At 43.9% G+C, this 17,038-nt stretch overlaps 2 protein-coding genes across 24 annotated transcripts in view; one reads left to right on the top strand and one right to left on the bottom strand.

Moving 5' to 3' along the window:
* The window catches only part of dock7 (dedicator of cytokinesis 7), a 54,061-nt gene extending 52,898 nt beyond the window's left edge, over positions 1-1,163 (bottom strand). For 5 of the 19 annotated variants that reach the window (XM_010872359.4, XM_020048970.2, XM_020048971.2 and 2 more), the window contains exon 1: positions 1,001-1,152. In XM_010872359.4, the coding sequence (XP_010870661.1) occupies positions 1,001-1,038 (38 nt within the window). In that variant the 5' untranslated portion in view covers positions 1,039-1,152. Of the gene's footprint in view, positions 1-1,000 lie in introns of all 19 variants that reach the window. The other 14 variants (XM_010872360.4, XM_010872363.5, XM_010872365.4 and 11 more) reach the window with 5 other exon arrangements.
* Positions 1,164-1,496: 333 nt separating this feature from the next.
* Positions 1,497-14,138, top strand: atg4c (autophagy related 4C, cysteine peptidase). 5 transcript variants are annotated; one of them, XM_020049329.2, is made up of 12 exons: positions 1,497-1,604; positions 1,977-2,116; positions 3,149-3,193; positions 3,419-3,502; positions 3,577-3,813; positions 4,978-5,311; positions 5,431-5,501; positions 10,077-10,228; positions 10,625-10,703; positions 11,508-11,584; positions 12,147-12,266; positions 12,707-14,138. In XM_020049329.2, the coding sequence occupies exons 2-12, from the start codon at positions 2,041-2,043 to the stop codon at positions 12,872-12,874; spliced, it is 1,443 nt and encodes a 480-aa protein (XP_019904888.1). In that variant the 5' UTR covers positions 1,497-1,604; positions 1,977-2,040; the 3' UTR covers positions 12,875-14,138. The 5 variants fall into 5 exon arrangements, with proteins under 5 accessions (XP_019904888.1, XP_010870676.1, XP_019904889.1 ...); XM_010872374.4 differs by lacking the exon at positions 3,149-3,193; XM_020049330.2 differs by lacking the exon at positions 1,497-1,604 and having other exon boundaries at positions 1,641-2,116.
* The last annotated feature ends 2,900 nt before the right edge of the window (positions 14,139-17,038 follow it).

Genomic DNA, 17,038 nt, shown 5'->3' with positions numbered 1-17,038 from the left:
CAGTCATCTGGAAAATCCAACACACTCACATGTATGGCAACAACTGCTGCTCATCCTTTTTCTTTACAACCACTGCTTGGTGACAACACAATATGACATACACGACTCCCTCTTACAGAAACCTATTACCAAAAATAACAGTCATAACTAGGCCTATAATTAACACTTTTTGCCAACTACATTTTGTTTTGCCTCTTTCAGTTTGATATTTATAATTTATAGTTGGGTGTTGTAATATGATACCTGGCTTAGTCTTGATTGGAATGGGCGACATGACCCATTTTCCACTCCAATGCATTGTTTTACAACCAGCTTTAATTCTGCTAGCATGCACAGCACAGAACTGAAATTGACACAAAGCCTTTTGTTCTTTTCAATAACAGACGTACTATGAACTTAAAATCTGAACGTCTTCACCATTTACAATGATAAAATGTGGAAGATATAGGTTTGAATGTTTGGGTTTGTGCCGGTCAACTCCAACTCTAGACGATTTTAGCCAGATACAACAGTCCAGCACGCCTTGCTCTCTCATGACGTCTCCCGCTGATGTGTCAGTGCCACCCAGTCGTAGCAACCAAGCTAACTCAGCTTTAAGATACTACGGATTTTATAGTTAAGACCGCTGTTCAATTTGCTGTAGTCTACTTAGTCCAAGGAAACCTATGCCAAATAATTTTAAAGAACTATAATGTTTTTGGGTCTCATTGGTATGATTGATGTCAAACATACCCTTCAATCCCGAATTGCATGCAACAATACAAAAATAACATTGAGAATAACAGACCACTGTCCTCTATGGGCGGGTCTATGACTGACAGAGGTATCCTTGATATGGCTAACGATAGCGTGGCTAGCTTTCTGGAGGCTAGCAGCCTGGGCCTTATTTGGGAATGGCTTTGCCTACAAACGGAGGGCATAAGACGAGAGTTTTTTAATGATTGCCAAACCGGCTAAACGAGGGAACAATCAGTGTTACAATTGGAATTAACGCCCTTACCTGCTGATTTTTTGGGCGAAGGCGCGGCGCTCAGCCATGGCTGTAGCCGCTGATGTGCTTGAATTCCCAGGCTTTCCTTTCCTCTACTCTACTGCTCCTACCAAGGAAAAAAGAGACTAGAATTGCTACCGTAAAGATCATATAGCAGGCACATACGAACACTCCCTGCCTCAAGTCAGACTACTTTTCTAACACTGAAACTTTAATTATTACATGTTTCATGTGGCATTTGGCACATATTTGCTGTTGAATACATTTTAATTGTCAAAAAGTTATTTCACAATGTCGCATACAAGTCATACTGATTCTATCAATGATTATAAAGTGTTTTCTGGAAATGTAATTTATGGCAACTGAAGTGTATTTTATCCTATGACTGTAAAGGTGACACCAACAACTTCTCGAAAGTAATAAATATACATGTAAAAGGGATGAGTCTCTGCAGTTTATGCTTGTAGTAGCTACGCAGCAACATTTGCATGCAGAATGACGCAAACACCGCTAGGGTCGCGTGATTGGCTTCTGACTGTGGTTTTGGCTTCGCTTCCTCAAAATGTAAACACTGGGATCTAGGTAGCTAGCAAGTTGGTTAGCTTGCAAGAAGGTATTAAATTGAAACGCAGCCTTGAACGTTACATTATGTTATATAGATGTCTTTGAACGAATATCGGATATGTGTTGTTACACTGGAGACTGAACCCAAAGCTTAACCGTGACAGACCGCTAGATAGCTAACGACCCGTTACTTGAAAGCTAAACCACTAAATAATTAACTGTCTGGCTGTTGTACTACTAGCTACTAACATTAGCTGGCTTTATGTTTGCGTTCATTGCAAGTGATTTACTAGATAGCTATATATTTGTACGTAACGTTGTTATCTGACAGTCGGCAACATTTGTCTAATATAATATTGCAAGGCCGTTGTCTGTTAATTGACTAAATGTCTGGTCTTTTCACTTTTCCATTCAAATGAAGCCTTTCAGAAAGACAGTTCGGTTGTAAGTCACGCTGGGATGGGTTCAATTCCCTGTCGGTCAAAATGGAAAATAAGGGGACTGATGAGGTGGAGAAGTTGAAGACAAAGTTCTTGTCAGCATGGCACAATGTGAAGTACAGTAAGTGCATAATAGTTATTTCAGACTTCACTTTGGGCTGCTAGTTGATCACTCGTCTACTGTAGTTGTTAACAAAGGTCCTAGAATTGTTTGTGCTCTTGGCAACTCCGTTGCTGTCATTGTCGATTCATTCGTTTTGAATGACAATTAAATGAGGAGTTGTAAGAGAGAACACATCTACGACCAAGCTAACACAGACAATATCAATTACGGGAATATGGTAAACAATTTACAATTTGCTACAAATGACAAAATACCCCAAAAACAAAGTATTAAAATACAGTGCAAAGGATTTTCAGGAAGTATCTGTCTGTAAGTATCTTTTATTTTCTACATACAAAATACGTTTGCAAGTACCCCGTTTAAAAACATTCTCAGTAAATGTTTCACTGTAAAAAAAAAAACAATCATCTGTGGTTGTTTAGTTTCTTAATTATATATGAAGGAATTATAGGCGCCCTGGACATGAAATAACCACAGATAGATCACGACCCGTGGACTTAGTTTTAGCGGGAAGGTCCGTTTTTTATTTTTAAAAAGTATACTGGTGGGGACAAATAATTTCTAGGCTCTACAGTTTTTTTAAATCAGGACATTGTGCCTGCCAAAGGTCAGGAGCGTGTTGAGGGTCTATATCAGGTTGGTGGCAAGTCTCATTCCTGCCCTCACCACTCTCCACAGATTGTTCTTGACAGACTTACTGTTCTGTGTAGTTGATTTTATCAGCCTTGATTTGTTGGATTAGTGTTGAGCGATACAACATGTCAGACAGAATATCCAAAGGAAAGTATTAAATATTAGAATGTGGGGTCTAGGTTACTGCAGCAATGCTGTGTCACGAGGTGTGATCATGAGTTCAAATCCTGTGAATTGGCTTTGCTTCGTCTAGGATTGGTGTGGTAGATGACTGACAGGGCTTCTTGCACTTGTCTGGCTGTGCGAGCAGTGGGAACCCTCTGTAAGGTGCTGCATTAATGAGAAGAAACAACAAAAATAACATTGTCTTGTAAGGAAATGTTTGCTTTGTTTCAGACTACAGTATTTACCAAGAATTGGTATTACAGTCTGATTCATTAGGCAAGTGTTTGTGTCTACTCCTATCTTTGGCCCTGACAAGAAATGTGTTTAATGTGTCTTTGTTAGAAAATGCTAATTAATATTTCAATAATGATAAAAGTATATTTCAATAATTATAACTGAAAAAGAAAACCTCATTTATGATATAAATTATTATGGTTTTTTTGTTAGTAGCAGTTAATTTATACCTACTTACTCTTACATTTTGCTCATTTTGATTTTTAGGTTGGGCGTTGAAGTCAAAAACCTACTTCAGTCGAAATTCCCCGGTGTTCCTCCTGGGAAAATGCTATCATTTTAAAGCTGAAGGTAACGCACTGACCCACTTTCTCTCCTTCTGGATTTTAAACCATGATTGGCTGATGAATCTCTCCCTCCCCCAGATGAGCATAGCTCCACAGAGAGCAGCAGCACCGAGGCCTGTGCTGCGTCCCCTGCCACGGGAGGGGGCGTAGAGGCCTTCCGGAGGGACTTTGCTTCCCGTCTGTGGCTGACCTACAGGGAGGAGTTCCCTGCGCTGCCCGGTTCCTCCCTGACCTCTGACTGTGGCTGGGGCTGTATGCTGAGGGCGGGACAGATGATGCTGGCTCAGGCCCTCGTATTGCATTTCCTGGGCAGAGGTCAGTGGGAGGACACTGCTCACCAAGTCTCTTGCTTTTTGTATACATATCAATGCCTGATTCCTCCATTCCATTTTCCTAACTTTGTTCGTAAAATGCATCAGAGAAGACATTCTGATGATAAAGACCTTGATTCTCTTCCAGGATAATATGGAGGACGGCAAAATAACAGGAAGGCATTTAGATTTCTGTTTATTTCTCAGTGAGGAAGTATCCCTGTGATAATCACAAAAAGGGGAAAGTTTCTCATTCCTCGTTGGGACATTGTTGACTGTAGGTCAAGATCATGTTAATTCTGTATTTGGCTCCAAAATAAATGGGTTTCTCTGTTCTTTGGAATCTGACCTCTTAAGACCCACACAATGACGAAGATGAACCTCATTTACTGCCATTTTAATGTAACCATTTAGAAAACAATATTTGAGCTGTAACTTGTTCTTCCACTGAATCTAAAATATGTCATTAAAGAAATCTTTCCTGCTATAAAATGACTAATGGCCACTTAAAGATATTTATTGATCAATTTCACTTACATTCACTCTGCAAGGTCATTATGTTAATGCCTTATGCCCTTGTCCTGCTCCTTTTATGGCCTTGGCCACTCCCACCCTCGCCACCCCAGGTGCCCACCCTGTTTGTGGGGCTAAAACGCTGTAAAAGTGAAATACTGGACACACCAGAGATCTATAATTGCACTATTATACCATAGGGTGTTCTCATTCTCTTATTTAAAGTCAAACTCAACTGTTTCTGCTGTACAGAATATTTAAAGCAAAACTTTCCCTGACTTCCTGAAAGGCACTTTCTTCTTAGGCACCTGGGTCTGGTGATGGTGTTTACATGTCAGGCTAAAGAGTTTTATAACAATATTCTGTTGCTTTAAAGTGGAACTGAAGCCAGTGGATATAAACAGGAAAGAAACATAGTATGTGCTAAATTGAATATAAAGCACCATTTTGTTCTTGACAGTTTGTATAAACATATTTATCATTCCTATGCACTATGTTGCCTACATTTTGTGACATATTTGCAGAAGATAATTGACTTTTGGGTCTAATTAATGTATTGGATCATTAAAAGTATTTCCTTTACTACCAGTGTTCAACTAACAACGTATACCTATTAGATGTTTTTAAACAAAGCCTCTCTGTCTGTGCTCCTCAGACTGGACGTGGTCGGAGTCTTTGAGCCTTCAGCCCTTGGACACAGAGACTTGGACCACCACTGCAGCCAAGCGCCTGGTGGCCAGCCTGGAGGCGTCACTGCAGGGGGAGAGGCCTTCAGACCCAGGGCCGCCACTCCACGCCCTGGGGGCTCACGGGGGCGCAGAGGAGGCCGACACGCACCTTAGGGAGGTCTACCACCGCACTCTGGTGTCATGGCTAGGGGACACCCCCCAGGCTCAGCTGGGGGTCCACAGGTTGGTGGAGCTGGGCCTGGCGTCGGGGAAACAGGCAGGGGACTGGTATGGCCCTGCCGTGGTGGCACACATCCTCAGGTGGGTCTGGTTCTGGGGTTATATTAGTACCGTGCTAATGCCACGGGGTGATGTTCATTATTTCAATACTTACTTGGTGGCCCGCAAATAACTGTTGCTCTCTCGCTTTCTGGTCTTAGAAAAGCTGTAGAGAAGGCAACAGACCCAGGGCTGGCAGGAATAACCTCTTATGTCTCCCAGGACTGTACAGGTATGACAGACGAGTCTCCTCTGGGCACCACGCCGAGTCTGACGCCCTCGTGAGGAGAAACACTGACAAGAGATAAAAGCAAGATAAAGAGTTGCAATATGAGAGGACAAGAGTATAGAGTAGATAGATATTGATGGATAAAATTAAGAAGATATATGATGGAAACAGGAGATAAGATAAGATTTTCATTCCAACATTATTTTACCAGCTGAGCCATGTGAGAAACAAATTCTTATTTGCAATATTACCTGGCCAAGGGCATAACATTGCAAGATAACGGAAAGTTCCTCATGAAGTACTAAAATAAACGATACACAATGGGGCGGGCAGATTAATAAATGACTCCATGTGTTGTCGACACAGTTAAGAGTGTTTAGAACCTTTGGTGTTGAGGGCTGTCACTGCAGTTGAATAAGGGGCCAGATGTGTACAAAGCATCTGCTCTATGTAAAGGTGAACGAGAGAGTCACCGGCAGCAACATCATTCATGTATAGAGAGAATCCAACCCTCAGGCCTCGTTCACACTTGGCATGGCATTTAATTACCGTACGGTACCTTAACGCACACATCGCAATCAATCTCCCGCATCTTCATAACCACTATCACAAAGATGGAAAATGCTTCATTTATTACTGCTAGCTCACCGTGCTGGCAATAGTACCTCTTGTTTGCCACGTTTCCTCCACAAAGGCGACAAGCTAGAGCTTCTCTCTATTTAGGTTTCATTGTAGTAGGAAATTTCCCCTCAATTATTTAACTTTGATATTGTTGGCTATTACAGATATTGAGCTGTCAAAGCTTTTTTTGCGATGGTCTTCTGCCGGAACGCACACATTTTGACATACCTGGTGTGAACGAGGCTTTAGGAACTCTCATTGAAACAGCAGTAGGCTCCTTAGATTTTGCTCCATGTGCACAGTCAGAAGATGTGTCTTCGAATCTTTCAAGTCAGCCTGCATTGTTTGTTGATTAGTGTAAAGTGTAATCAAATGTCTTGGCCGGGTCAATAGAAACAGCCGCACATTACTGCTTGTTGTCTGTGGCTGGTATGATTTAATTTAAGATCTTCCATGTTGATTAATAAGTACCACAGTGACCTGCTGGGAAGCCCGCATGTGCAGCACAGAAAATAGTAGGACTTAAAATGGTGGCTTATTTGTTCGTTTACCAGGCAGTCAGAAACCTTCAGTAAGCAGGGCAGGATAGAGACAGAAGGTCACCAGATCACCAAGCCCAGCTCTCATGTACCAGTCCAAATCAATCAAATGTATTTATAAAGCCCTTTTTACATCAGGCAGTTGTCTGAAAGTGCTTTTCCAAAACACCCAGCCTGGAACCCCAAGGAGCATACAACAACAGTGTTGATGCACAGTGGCTAGGAAAAACACCCTAAAAAGGGCCGAAACTTAGGAAGAAACCTAGAGAGGAACCATCCTCGGAGGGGTGACCAGTCCTCTTCTGGCTGTGCTGGGTGAACATTTTAAGAATACAAATTGTAGTAACTAATAAATGCTTGTGGTGTGCGTCTAGAGTCTATTAAACATAATCCAGGTCAGAAGCATTACCAGATGGGCAAGGACAGGGACAATCCGGGGTGGGGAGAATGGACAGTGGAGTGGCAGCTGGAATCGTCAGGTATCGTCTTGATCTGCAACACAACCAGGAGGACTTTGGATAGGGACAAAGGCTACGAGCCTTTCAAACCTGGTACTCCTGAGGTGTGGTCCAAGACCTCATGTCCTCCTAAGTTTAAACGGAGCAGGAGACAAGGACAATTTAGAGAGTGCATTCCTTAGATTTACAAGGACATACAATAGAGAAGACAAACTGACCCTACTCCCCGCGGCACGATATTACAGCAGCATAAATCCTTGGGGCTGTGACCCTATCTGGACGAGACCCCGGACAGGCCCCAACAGGCAGGAAGTACATTTTTGGATGAGAAAAGGGGGTGGTTTAGATGTTCAACTACACGGAACAGGAGGAGCAATGCCAGCAGCCGGAATAGACATTGCAGATGTGAATGCCTGATAGACATTGCGGATGTGAATGCCTGATAGACATTGCGGATGTGAATGCCTGATAGACATTGCGGATGTGAATGCCTGATAGGCATTGCGGATGTGAATGCCTGATAGGCTTTGCGGATGTGAATGCCTGATAGGCTTTGCGGATGTGAATGCCTGATAGGCATTGCGGATGTGAATGCCTGATAGGCATTGCGGATGTGAATGCCTGATAGGCATTGCGGATGTGAATGCCTGATAGGCATTGCGGATGTGAATGCCTGATAGGCATTGCGGATGTGAATGCCTGATAGGCATTGCGGATGTGAATGCCTGATAGGCATTGCGGATGTGAATGCCTGATAGGCATTGCGGATGTGAATGCCTGATAGGCATTGCGGATGTGAATGCCTGATAGGCTTTGCGGATGTGAATGCCTGATAGGCTTTGCGGATGTGAATGCCTGGCCAGCCATAAGAAAGTGATCATTAAAGCTTTAAAAAATTCTGTCTTTGTCCGACGTGACAGTGTTTGCAACTTTTAGTGCCTTAGGCAGCTGTTAGGAGGTGTTTTTATTTTCCATGGACTTAAAAGAGATTGGGGTAGCGTTTTCAAGGCTACAGCTATATGGTTGACCAGAGTGGACAGTACTTGCACTGGATCAGTTCGGACATTCCAGTGGTGAACAAGGGACTATAGCACTTTGGGTTGAATCAGTCTTTCTGGAGCATGTTCTGACGATTCCATGTCAGTATTCAGGTGCAGTGTTTCCAGATTGGTTGAATAGTTACAGTAGGTATATAGATACAGTAGATATCAATGTTCCCATCTGAGATGCATTGATGGGTGCAAATAGGATTGGAAAAAAAGTGAGGATGAATGAGGATCTACAGATGGAGGGAGAATAGCGAGGGACAGGGAGAATAGATATTCACAGGCTGGATGGCGAGCAGGGAAATGGGGGGAGATAGAGAGCCAGACAGGAGAGAGGTGACAGGAGGCCAACCTCCCCTTCCAACCCCCCTTCCTAAATGATCTTCCTTCCTCTGATATCTTGGATTTGGATTGTAGTAATTGTCCTTTAATAGTGAGTGATGGGGGCAGGTTGTGTGAGAGAGGACTGATAAGAGCTGGAGTCTCCCTCTGCATAAGGTGGGCAGTGCAGGTGTAGCGGGGCACTAAAGATGACCGATGTGGACAGAGGCTTACAATCTCCCCTACTGCAGAGTACGGACACGCTCTTATGAGGGGAGACCTGAGTCAATGAGTCAGATGTGGACAGAGGCTTACAATCTCCTGCTACTGCAGAGTACGGACACGCTCTTATGAGGGGAGACCTGAGTCAATGAGTCAGATGTGGACAGAGGCTTACAATCTCCTGCTACTGCAGAGTACGGACACGCTCTTATGAGGGGAGACCTGAGTCAATGAGTCAGATGTGGACAGAGGCTTACAATCTCCTGCTACTGCAGAGTACGGACACGCTCTTATGAGGGGAGACCTGGGTCAATGAGTCAGATGTGGACAGAGGCTTACAATCTCCCGCTACTGCAGAGTACGGACACTTATGAGGGGAGACCTGGGTCAATGAGTCAAGTAGATGCAGCGCATCACTCTTTAACCTATTGAACTCTACGTCCTCTCTTTCCCTCTGTTCTTTGTGATGGCCTCTGGCAATTTGGAATATTTGTATGGCAATTGGCAAGTATTTTGTCAGATTTGTCTCCAGAAAACTCTGACTGGGAGCGACTTTTTTGATGGTTTATAGCAGTGGTGTCAATATGGTATGTCCAGTCATCATCCCCGTAGTTAAACACCAAGACATCAAAACAGGCTACAAAAATCCTTCTGATCCTGAATAAAAGCCAAAAGCGGACTAGTGATATAGTGGCCGGCTTTAGGACCATGTGGTTGGCTTGAGCGGTGTTTACAGTTGGAAGCGATGCCAACGGCAGACATACCTAGGATGCTAGGCAGGGTACTGTGTTTGACTTGACATTTAAACCTGTTGCTGAGCTAGGGCCAAACCAGTTGTCTTTCAGCCAAACCAAGCCCCTTTATAACAGTAACTAATTGATCCCTAGTTTTTGCCACTGTAATTAGATGTACAATTCTTTTTTGTGCTTATGGTTTAATCATGTTTTCCTTTGCTTGGCACTATTTGTTGCGGTCTGAATTACCTGACAGATTTGAGTTTGTTGAATAGAGCGAAGGGGTAGCTGAGAGTGGACCGTGTGGCCTGTGTTGAAACTTCCCACTATGTGAAGTGAGCATCCACCTACCTGGTGCCAACTCATTGGGAGGCATTATTATCAGGCTGTATATACATTTTGTCATTTTTAATAGTATGGAACCAAAGTCTAGTGAATTATGGGGAAATAATTTCTATGCTGTATTTGGTGATATTTGGAACATTTGCATAATATCGAAAAATCCTTGAGGGACTACTGCAGTAAATGGCAAACATCATCTTATCAAATGTCCTTGAATGTGTGACCAGTGGGTTTAAACAGAGAGACAGGCAGACATTCGGCCCTTGTGTGACCTCTGGGTATTGATCGCTCACAGTGTACAGTGCTGATGTCATGGACAGCCACCGGTCGTGGTTGGCTGGGGACGCGGATGCCCCGCCCCTTTCGGACACCCGGGCGGTCATCATCCTGGTGCCGGTCCGTCTGGGGGGAGAGAAGATCAACCCGGAGTATTTCAACTTCGTCAAGGTGGGAAATAACTGAACCTTTACCTGCGCATACATTTGTATTGATTTTTTTGCTATTTTTAGTCATTTTTTTGTAATTAGTTAATTAGAGAAGAGCAAGAAATGTGTACATTGAGAAAACAATTGTTGTGTGCTATGAAACATTTAAATGTAGTCAAAGAGCAAATCAGTGTGCAGGAGTGAGCGTTTAACTTCGGCCACTACGTAGCCTATTTATCGTAGTTGGATTGTTTCCCTTTACTGATTTAAAGGTCCGGTCTGTAGGGCGGTTACTTTAAAACGGCACAGTTATTTATGAGCAGCAGACCCCAGCTCAACGCTGTCAGCCCCGTCCCACCCGGTCCATTCCTGGTCTGTGTCTGGTGCTGGATGTCTGACTGTCCCTCTGTGTCTCCAGGGCATACTGAGTCTGGAGTACTGCATCGGCATCATCGGAGGAAAGCCCAAACAGGCCTGCTACTTTGTGGGCTTCCAAGGTCGGTGTTTCACCCCGCCAGCGACCAACCGGTGGGCTCCAAAGAGGGAAGCGGGGGTCGCTTAACGTGGCACCCTCCCTCCCCTCTGTATAAATAGACGAAAAATGCATTCCCGTTGGAGAAGAGTGAGGGAAGTGGATAAAAGAGCACGCTCGCGCGTGAAACAATGCTTATTTTATTATCTCTGACCCGTCATAGCCCGGCTCATTCATCACGAGGGGGTAAACCTCCCCGGTTGTGTCCGTAATTGATTTCCATAGGAGGCGATATGCATATGGTCTCATCCTCATCCATCCGATTGGGCCCAAAGTGAGCCACTCTTCATCACCTTCAGGGGCCAGGGAAACCTTCAGTTGTACATGTTGGCAGTCAATATTTACCCATTTACATTTTACCAATTTGAATACAGCGCCGGATGATGTCTAAGTGACAAGCAATACATCCTCGCTGCCAAGACGTGGCTCTGGCCCGCATACATCATATGCAAATGGCTGAATATAATTGCGTGTTTGTAAAAGTAATTTCCCCACACAAAAATTAAATGACAGCCCCCTTTCCCCAGCCGAGATAAAAAATGTGCTTGTATAACGCCGCTTGATTATGCAGGCTTTAATCCACCCCGGTCGATATTAAAAAACAAGGCATATTTGACTGTAAGAAGGCTAACAGTAGCCCAGCCGAATGACTTTGAGCTGCTCTGCATGGAAATAGGAAGGAAGGAGTGTGTCGTGGCTCATCTGCTCGGTAGAGTTTGTAATAATCCGATGTTTTTTGAATAACTTGTCTTTTGTTTTGTCCTTGCAGATGACAGCTTGATTTACATGGATCCTCATTACTGTCAGTCTTTTGTGGATGTCAGCACTAGCCATTTCCCTCTGCAGGTAATGGGAAATTACACTGAGCTGACTGGGGCTCAGTAATGTGAATTTAATAGTTTCTGTTAGTACTTAAGGGTATGAATCCTAAAGCAGCCTCCGCTCAATTACTGAGTCCCTGGCTGCTGATTTATTTTCTGCTCAGACATGTGAGGCTGCTGCCGCTGAGAAATATGGGGAATATAGGAGCTCTCAGATACTATGATCCTGAATATTTCAGCACTCGAACACATAAAAGCCTGCATTTATCACAGTGTATTAGACCAGCGTTTTGGAACTGGAGTTTTCCCGATGCTTGGTCATGTGAGCCGCCACCCGATGTGACAAGAGATCAGAAACTCAGCTATTCCTCTGTTTTCACCGGTCTGCCAGTGTGACAGCAGATGAAAGATTTGCGCTTTGCATTCATAAAACATACATTGTCTTCGTATTCCGTGCTGTCGTTATAATACTTATGTTGGATACCTTGCTGTACTCACACAAGCAATTAAATAACGGATTTTAATATTACAGTAACTAACACATTTGTTCTTTTGACGTATCAAGACGTGTTATTTTCTGGTTCTAGTCATATCATTGCCCATCACCAAAGAAGATGCCTTTCAGTAAAATGGACCCAAGCTGTACCATAGGCTTCTACTCTAGAAATGTCCAGGATTACGAACGAATCAGTCAAGAATTGTCCAAGGTGGGTGAACAAAAGGCTTGACCATTTGGTCCAAATTATGTTAGTTTATTACTTTGTCTTCAGATGGATTTCCCAATGAAAAGCATACTAAGTAGAGAGATTGGTAGAACTTGTTATGTATCTTAAGTAAAGAAAGTTTAAATGTAAATAGTTGGATGATTGAAATTTTGGGAGTAAAATGCTTACTCATCTGCGTGATTGTAAGTGGTAAGTCTGGGGGTAAATCTGCTTTATGACCATGTTGTTTGTACACACACAATTATCTTGACACCAGGGGGCAGCATTTAGCTATGAATCGGAGGCAATTCTTCCTTCCCCTTCACAATGAGCTCTCAGGTGGGATTCTGTGATGCAAGAGGCCGGGACCTTAAGCTACTCGGTGAAACTTTCCAGACACCTATGTAGCATTATTGTCCACTTGGTTTTTGTTTCTGAATCAGGTGCTGCAGCCGTCAGCGAAGGAGAAATACCCCGCATTCACTTTCATGCAAGGTCACCGAAGAGATTACAACCTTTCAGCTGCCCTGACCCCGGAGAAGAGGGAATGGCCCTTCATCCGTGACCCGCGGACAACGGCCGCCACCTCGGGAGACTTTGTGCTGCTCTGAAGGCTTACGCCAAGGGCAAAGGTCGCGGTCAGAGACTTATCAGCGACCGGCTAAGTGACGTTACCACAGACTGACTGAAACAGGGTTAACCCGAGGCCATTGCTGTAACGACTGGACCTATCATGACCTCGGACATTTTATGGATGCCTTATGGATCCTATAGATAGTCCGCTATTATTTCAGACACAAAAAAAAAAACACATCCACTATGTGTTCCTGTTCTCAGCCCAGCATTCATGGTTTAATTAGCAAAAGTGAAAATCATTTCAATTGTTCGCCTATACTGTCGGTAGCTGCTGTTGGTTTTTCCTGGGCCGATGTGACGTGTAACATTGGGAAACGGATCGAATTGCCAAGGTCCCTACGAGGGGTATGATGGTGTACTGTCTTATACACTGCATTATTAACACTGCTGGAGAATTGGGTGCCTTGTCTTTTCAGAAGAGGAATTCTCAGCCAATGTAGCCTTTTTGGAAACGAGTGTTGCGCTACAGGAGCGGGTGGTCCTCAGAGAGTATGTGAGGATGGATATCACTGTGTTTCTGTAGCTGGGCCTTATACCATGCTAATGTGGGAGACTTCCATTGACATATTGAGCAATACTCAGAAACCACCCAATGTTTTATCGGTTAAAGAGGTTGTTCGGTATAATGTTTTATATTAGGAGGAGTTGATGTTGCCATATCATTTCAGGACATTTTTTTTTTTTTTACAGTGCTAGGTTATTTAAGCATTTATGATTATTGTCCTGAAACGGTACTTTGGTTTATGACGTGCATTGTTTTTTTCTTCTCAAAGCAAATTGCATTTGTCATAATGGGAAGGTTTGTCACTGTCAAAGTCTGTGGGGGTGATGGTTACCATAGTTGGTTTTATTATGAATTCACTAATAACAAACTTAAAACACACTATAACAGCATACTAAATTAACTAAAATAGTTTAATCATATTGTTTAAAAAACCTTTGTAGAATCCACAGTTTTATATTTGGGTTAAAAATAAGTTTAAATGGAATTGAACTGTTGTACCAAAGGCTAAGATCTTGCTTCACAATCAGCCTCTCAACTGTAAATTCATAAAGACAGCAAAATTCTACCTGTGTTACCAAATGTTGGCAAAATTCATCTCTTTATCACGATATTGATTCTCACACGTCTGTGCAGCAAAGTAGAATAAAGTCATAAAACCTTTTTTAGATTTTCTGTGCGCCTATCTACGCTGTTCGAAATCATTAAAGAGAGAGATGGCTCTGGAAAAAAACAAATAGATATTTCTCTTTGGTCGTATGTTGCAATGCCAAATGTCATGTTTTGAAATGTATTCAGTCTTGTTTGTTACCCAGTCATATGTACTAGATTAAAACGAGTCGTGAGCGCTAACCATCTCCACAGCCCATTAACCAGACGGCGGGAAAAATTTGACCCCCCCGACACAGGCTGGAATTGTGTCCGACTGCTGAGAAGAAGAAAATATCTCTGTGTGCGACCAGGCTCTGTTGCCATGGGTAATATTTCTGTTGCCCCCATCCTTTGAGCTATGCTTTATATGTTTTAGTATACAATACAAATTCTTGTATTATGAGCAGCTTGGCCTTGGGTTAGGGCATGGAGGTCATGGTTTTGGGGGGAAAGATGCCCTTCTGAAGGGAAGCCGGGTAGGGGCACGGATGGACAGGGGAAGAACCAGCCGTCTGTTCCCATGTCCATTCATTCATTGAGAGAGACCAGAGAGCTGGCAGAGGAAATAATGGCATCATTTACAGGAAACGACTGATCAGTACATTCAAACAAGGCTGTTTTTAGGGGCCCTCGACCGGCTGTGTGGACAGAGTGCTGGACATGGGGTTGTTAAATATGCAGCAATGTTTCTGTATTTTGTTGCTGTGGATGTGTGAGGTTACTGTGGAGAGGAATGGAATTGGGAGGGAGGGGATGTTATGAAGGGCAGGATTTGGGGATTTCTGTCATGCCCCAAATTAACATGAAAGAGTTTGCTGTGCTGGGGGGCACCGGGTTGGCTGGTTTCTGTGTGCTGTAAGGGTCTGCTGTGTTCGTGGTGTATTTACAGGGGTGTATGAATATTTGATTAATGACTCATGGATGTGCTCGAGGGAAATGCAACAAGTTTGTATGCAGTGGCTTTACAAAGCCACACAGACACACACACACACACAACAAGCGAAACCAAGCCCTCCTGTTTAACACAGAAGCAAATGCCAATGGGGTCATTGACATTGTGGATTCTTTCAAATCTAATCTGTCCAGCCTAGCACATTCCTAACATGAGAGGGAGGGGAATCCGTGAGAGGCACCTTTCTGTCCCAGTGTTTGGAGCTCACAGACGGATGCTCCATACAGATATAATTTTGGTGTCATTCACTGAAGGAAATGGTTTGTCGACGGTCACGCAGCCCTCGGGCAACGCGTGTCGCAACGCGCGGGAGCAAGGATGGAACGGAACTGGCAGTACACACTTGATTGAGACTAGAGCTGTGATGACACCTCTTGGCCGGGCGGAATCTTCATAGTAAAGTCACACGCTGTACTTGAGCTCCGAGTGATTCATAGAGGAAATGATAGAAACGTTTTGTCTTCACCATTTCTCCTCCCAACCCTTTGTAGTGCCACCATGTCAAGATGATAATAAATATATAAAAATAATCTGTTTATAAAAATATTGCCACCATGCCTGTTACAGATTATCTTTTGTTAATTGTACACCTGTTAAAACCCGGATCATTAACAGTGTGGCCTAACCTTTGATCTTGAAGTGCAATTAAACGTTGCATTTAGAGAGCTGTTTAATTAGAGTATTTGCCATCGCCGTGAGCTCGGAGCTGTGTACCCCGGAGTGCTTCAGCGCGGAGCACAGCGGCATGATGGATGGTCGGGGGCACATCCACTGGAATTAAATCTGGTCCAACAGATTACCGGAAAAAACAGGGAGTAGCCAGTGTGTGTGTTCTTGTTTTACTATACTTTGGAAGAACGAATAATCAGATCCCAACGTAACGGACCCTGTCCCCACACCAGCTGCAGCTGAGCAACTGTTTCCCTTGGCAAAACCATTGCCAACCACTATGAAATCTCATCTAGGCCTGATGTCTACAGGCTAAAGAAACGGCGTTTGTTCTGGTAGTAGTCAGAACGTCCATGTACTCTTCCATCCTGTCCTCGGGAGTGTTGAGGCACACATCTCTGCTTGTTTTCTACCAAACAGCCGTGCTGACATCCTGGCTGGGCAAGCGACGTGACAAAAACCAACCCGGCTTGGCCAGATGTGCTTCGGAGGAGTAAGTCCCGATCTTCCACTCTCCAAAGCCTGCCGGGAGTTGCTGTGTTCAGACAAGGCCGTAACCATGAATAGGTCTTGCAATTTTAAAGGAACATTAAATATAAAATAAATAAAAAGATGTCCTGCAAATACCTGAAACTGAAGTATTTCAGTGCAGTAGTTTATATTCATTTCCGTTACAATGTGACTTTGTTTGGAATGGGATGTGACCGCTTCTGTACAAGGAGCCCAGAGAAAATCTCCAAGCCGTTGTAGGCTAACCTTGCCCGGCTGTGACAACACAGAGGGAACCGGAGTTAACATTTAGATAACGGATGTGTGTGCCGGTTTCCATTTCCATTCCCCGTGACAGGGAAATCTCGGGCGAAACGGGAGCACTCCGGCGTTTCCGCGTCTCCGGGGTGATGCGGGAGAACACCGAAATGTCCTTATTCCCCACCTTTCAGGCGTGACCGGCCCTCTGTCAGCTTTTACTAACCAGATGCATCTTTAGCCCGGATGGGAGGCAGCACGCACCTCAGTGAGGCTGAAGGCACAGGATATTGCCTGCTGTATAGCTGTCGAGTCAGGTCTTCTCCTAGTCCCGTGTCGGCAGGAGTGGCAAATGTGTGTGTGTGTGTGTGTGTGTGTGTGTGTGTGTGTGTGTGTGTGTGTGTGTGTGTGTGTATAAATGTTCCCTCCGCCGCTAGCCGTACCTCCCCGTCAAGACGATGCATCAGTGTCAGCCACGTCGTACAACCCTTAGGGTTTGTAGGTCCATGTAGCCTTCTCCTCTTAGCACAATGTAGTAGCTTGAACCTGCTCGCTGTCAGAGTATGTCTGCGTGTGTTTTTTGTGTGTAAATTTGAAAGTGGGTGTTTTGAGAATGTT

The sequence above is a fragment of the Esox lucius genome, chromosome 8, assembly GCF_011004845.1.
Source record: "Esox lucius isolate fEsoLuc1 chromosome 8, fEsoLuc1.pri, whole genome shotgun sequence".
Classification (NCBI taxonomy): Eukaryota; Metazoa; Chordata; class Actinopteri; order Esociformes; family Esocidae; genus Esox; species Esox lucius.
The sequence above is the reverse complement of the archived record's forward strand: the minus strand, read 5'-3'. Positions and strand labels throughout refer to the sequence as shown.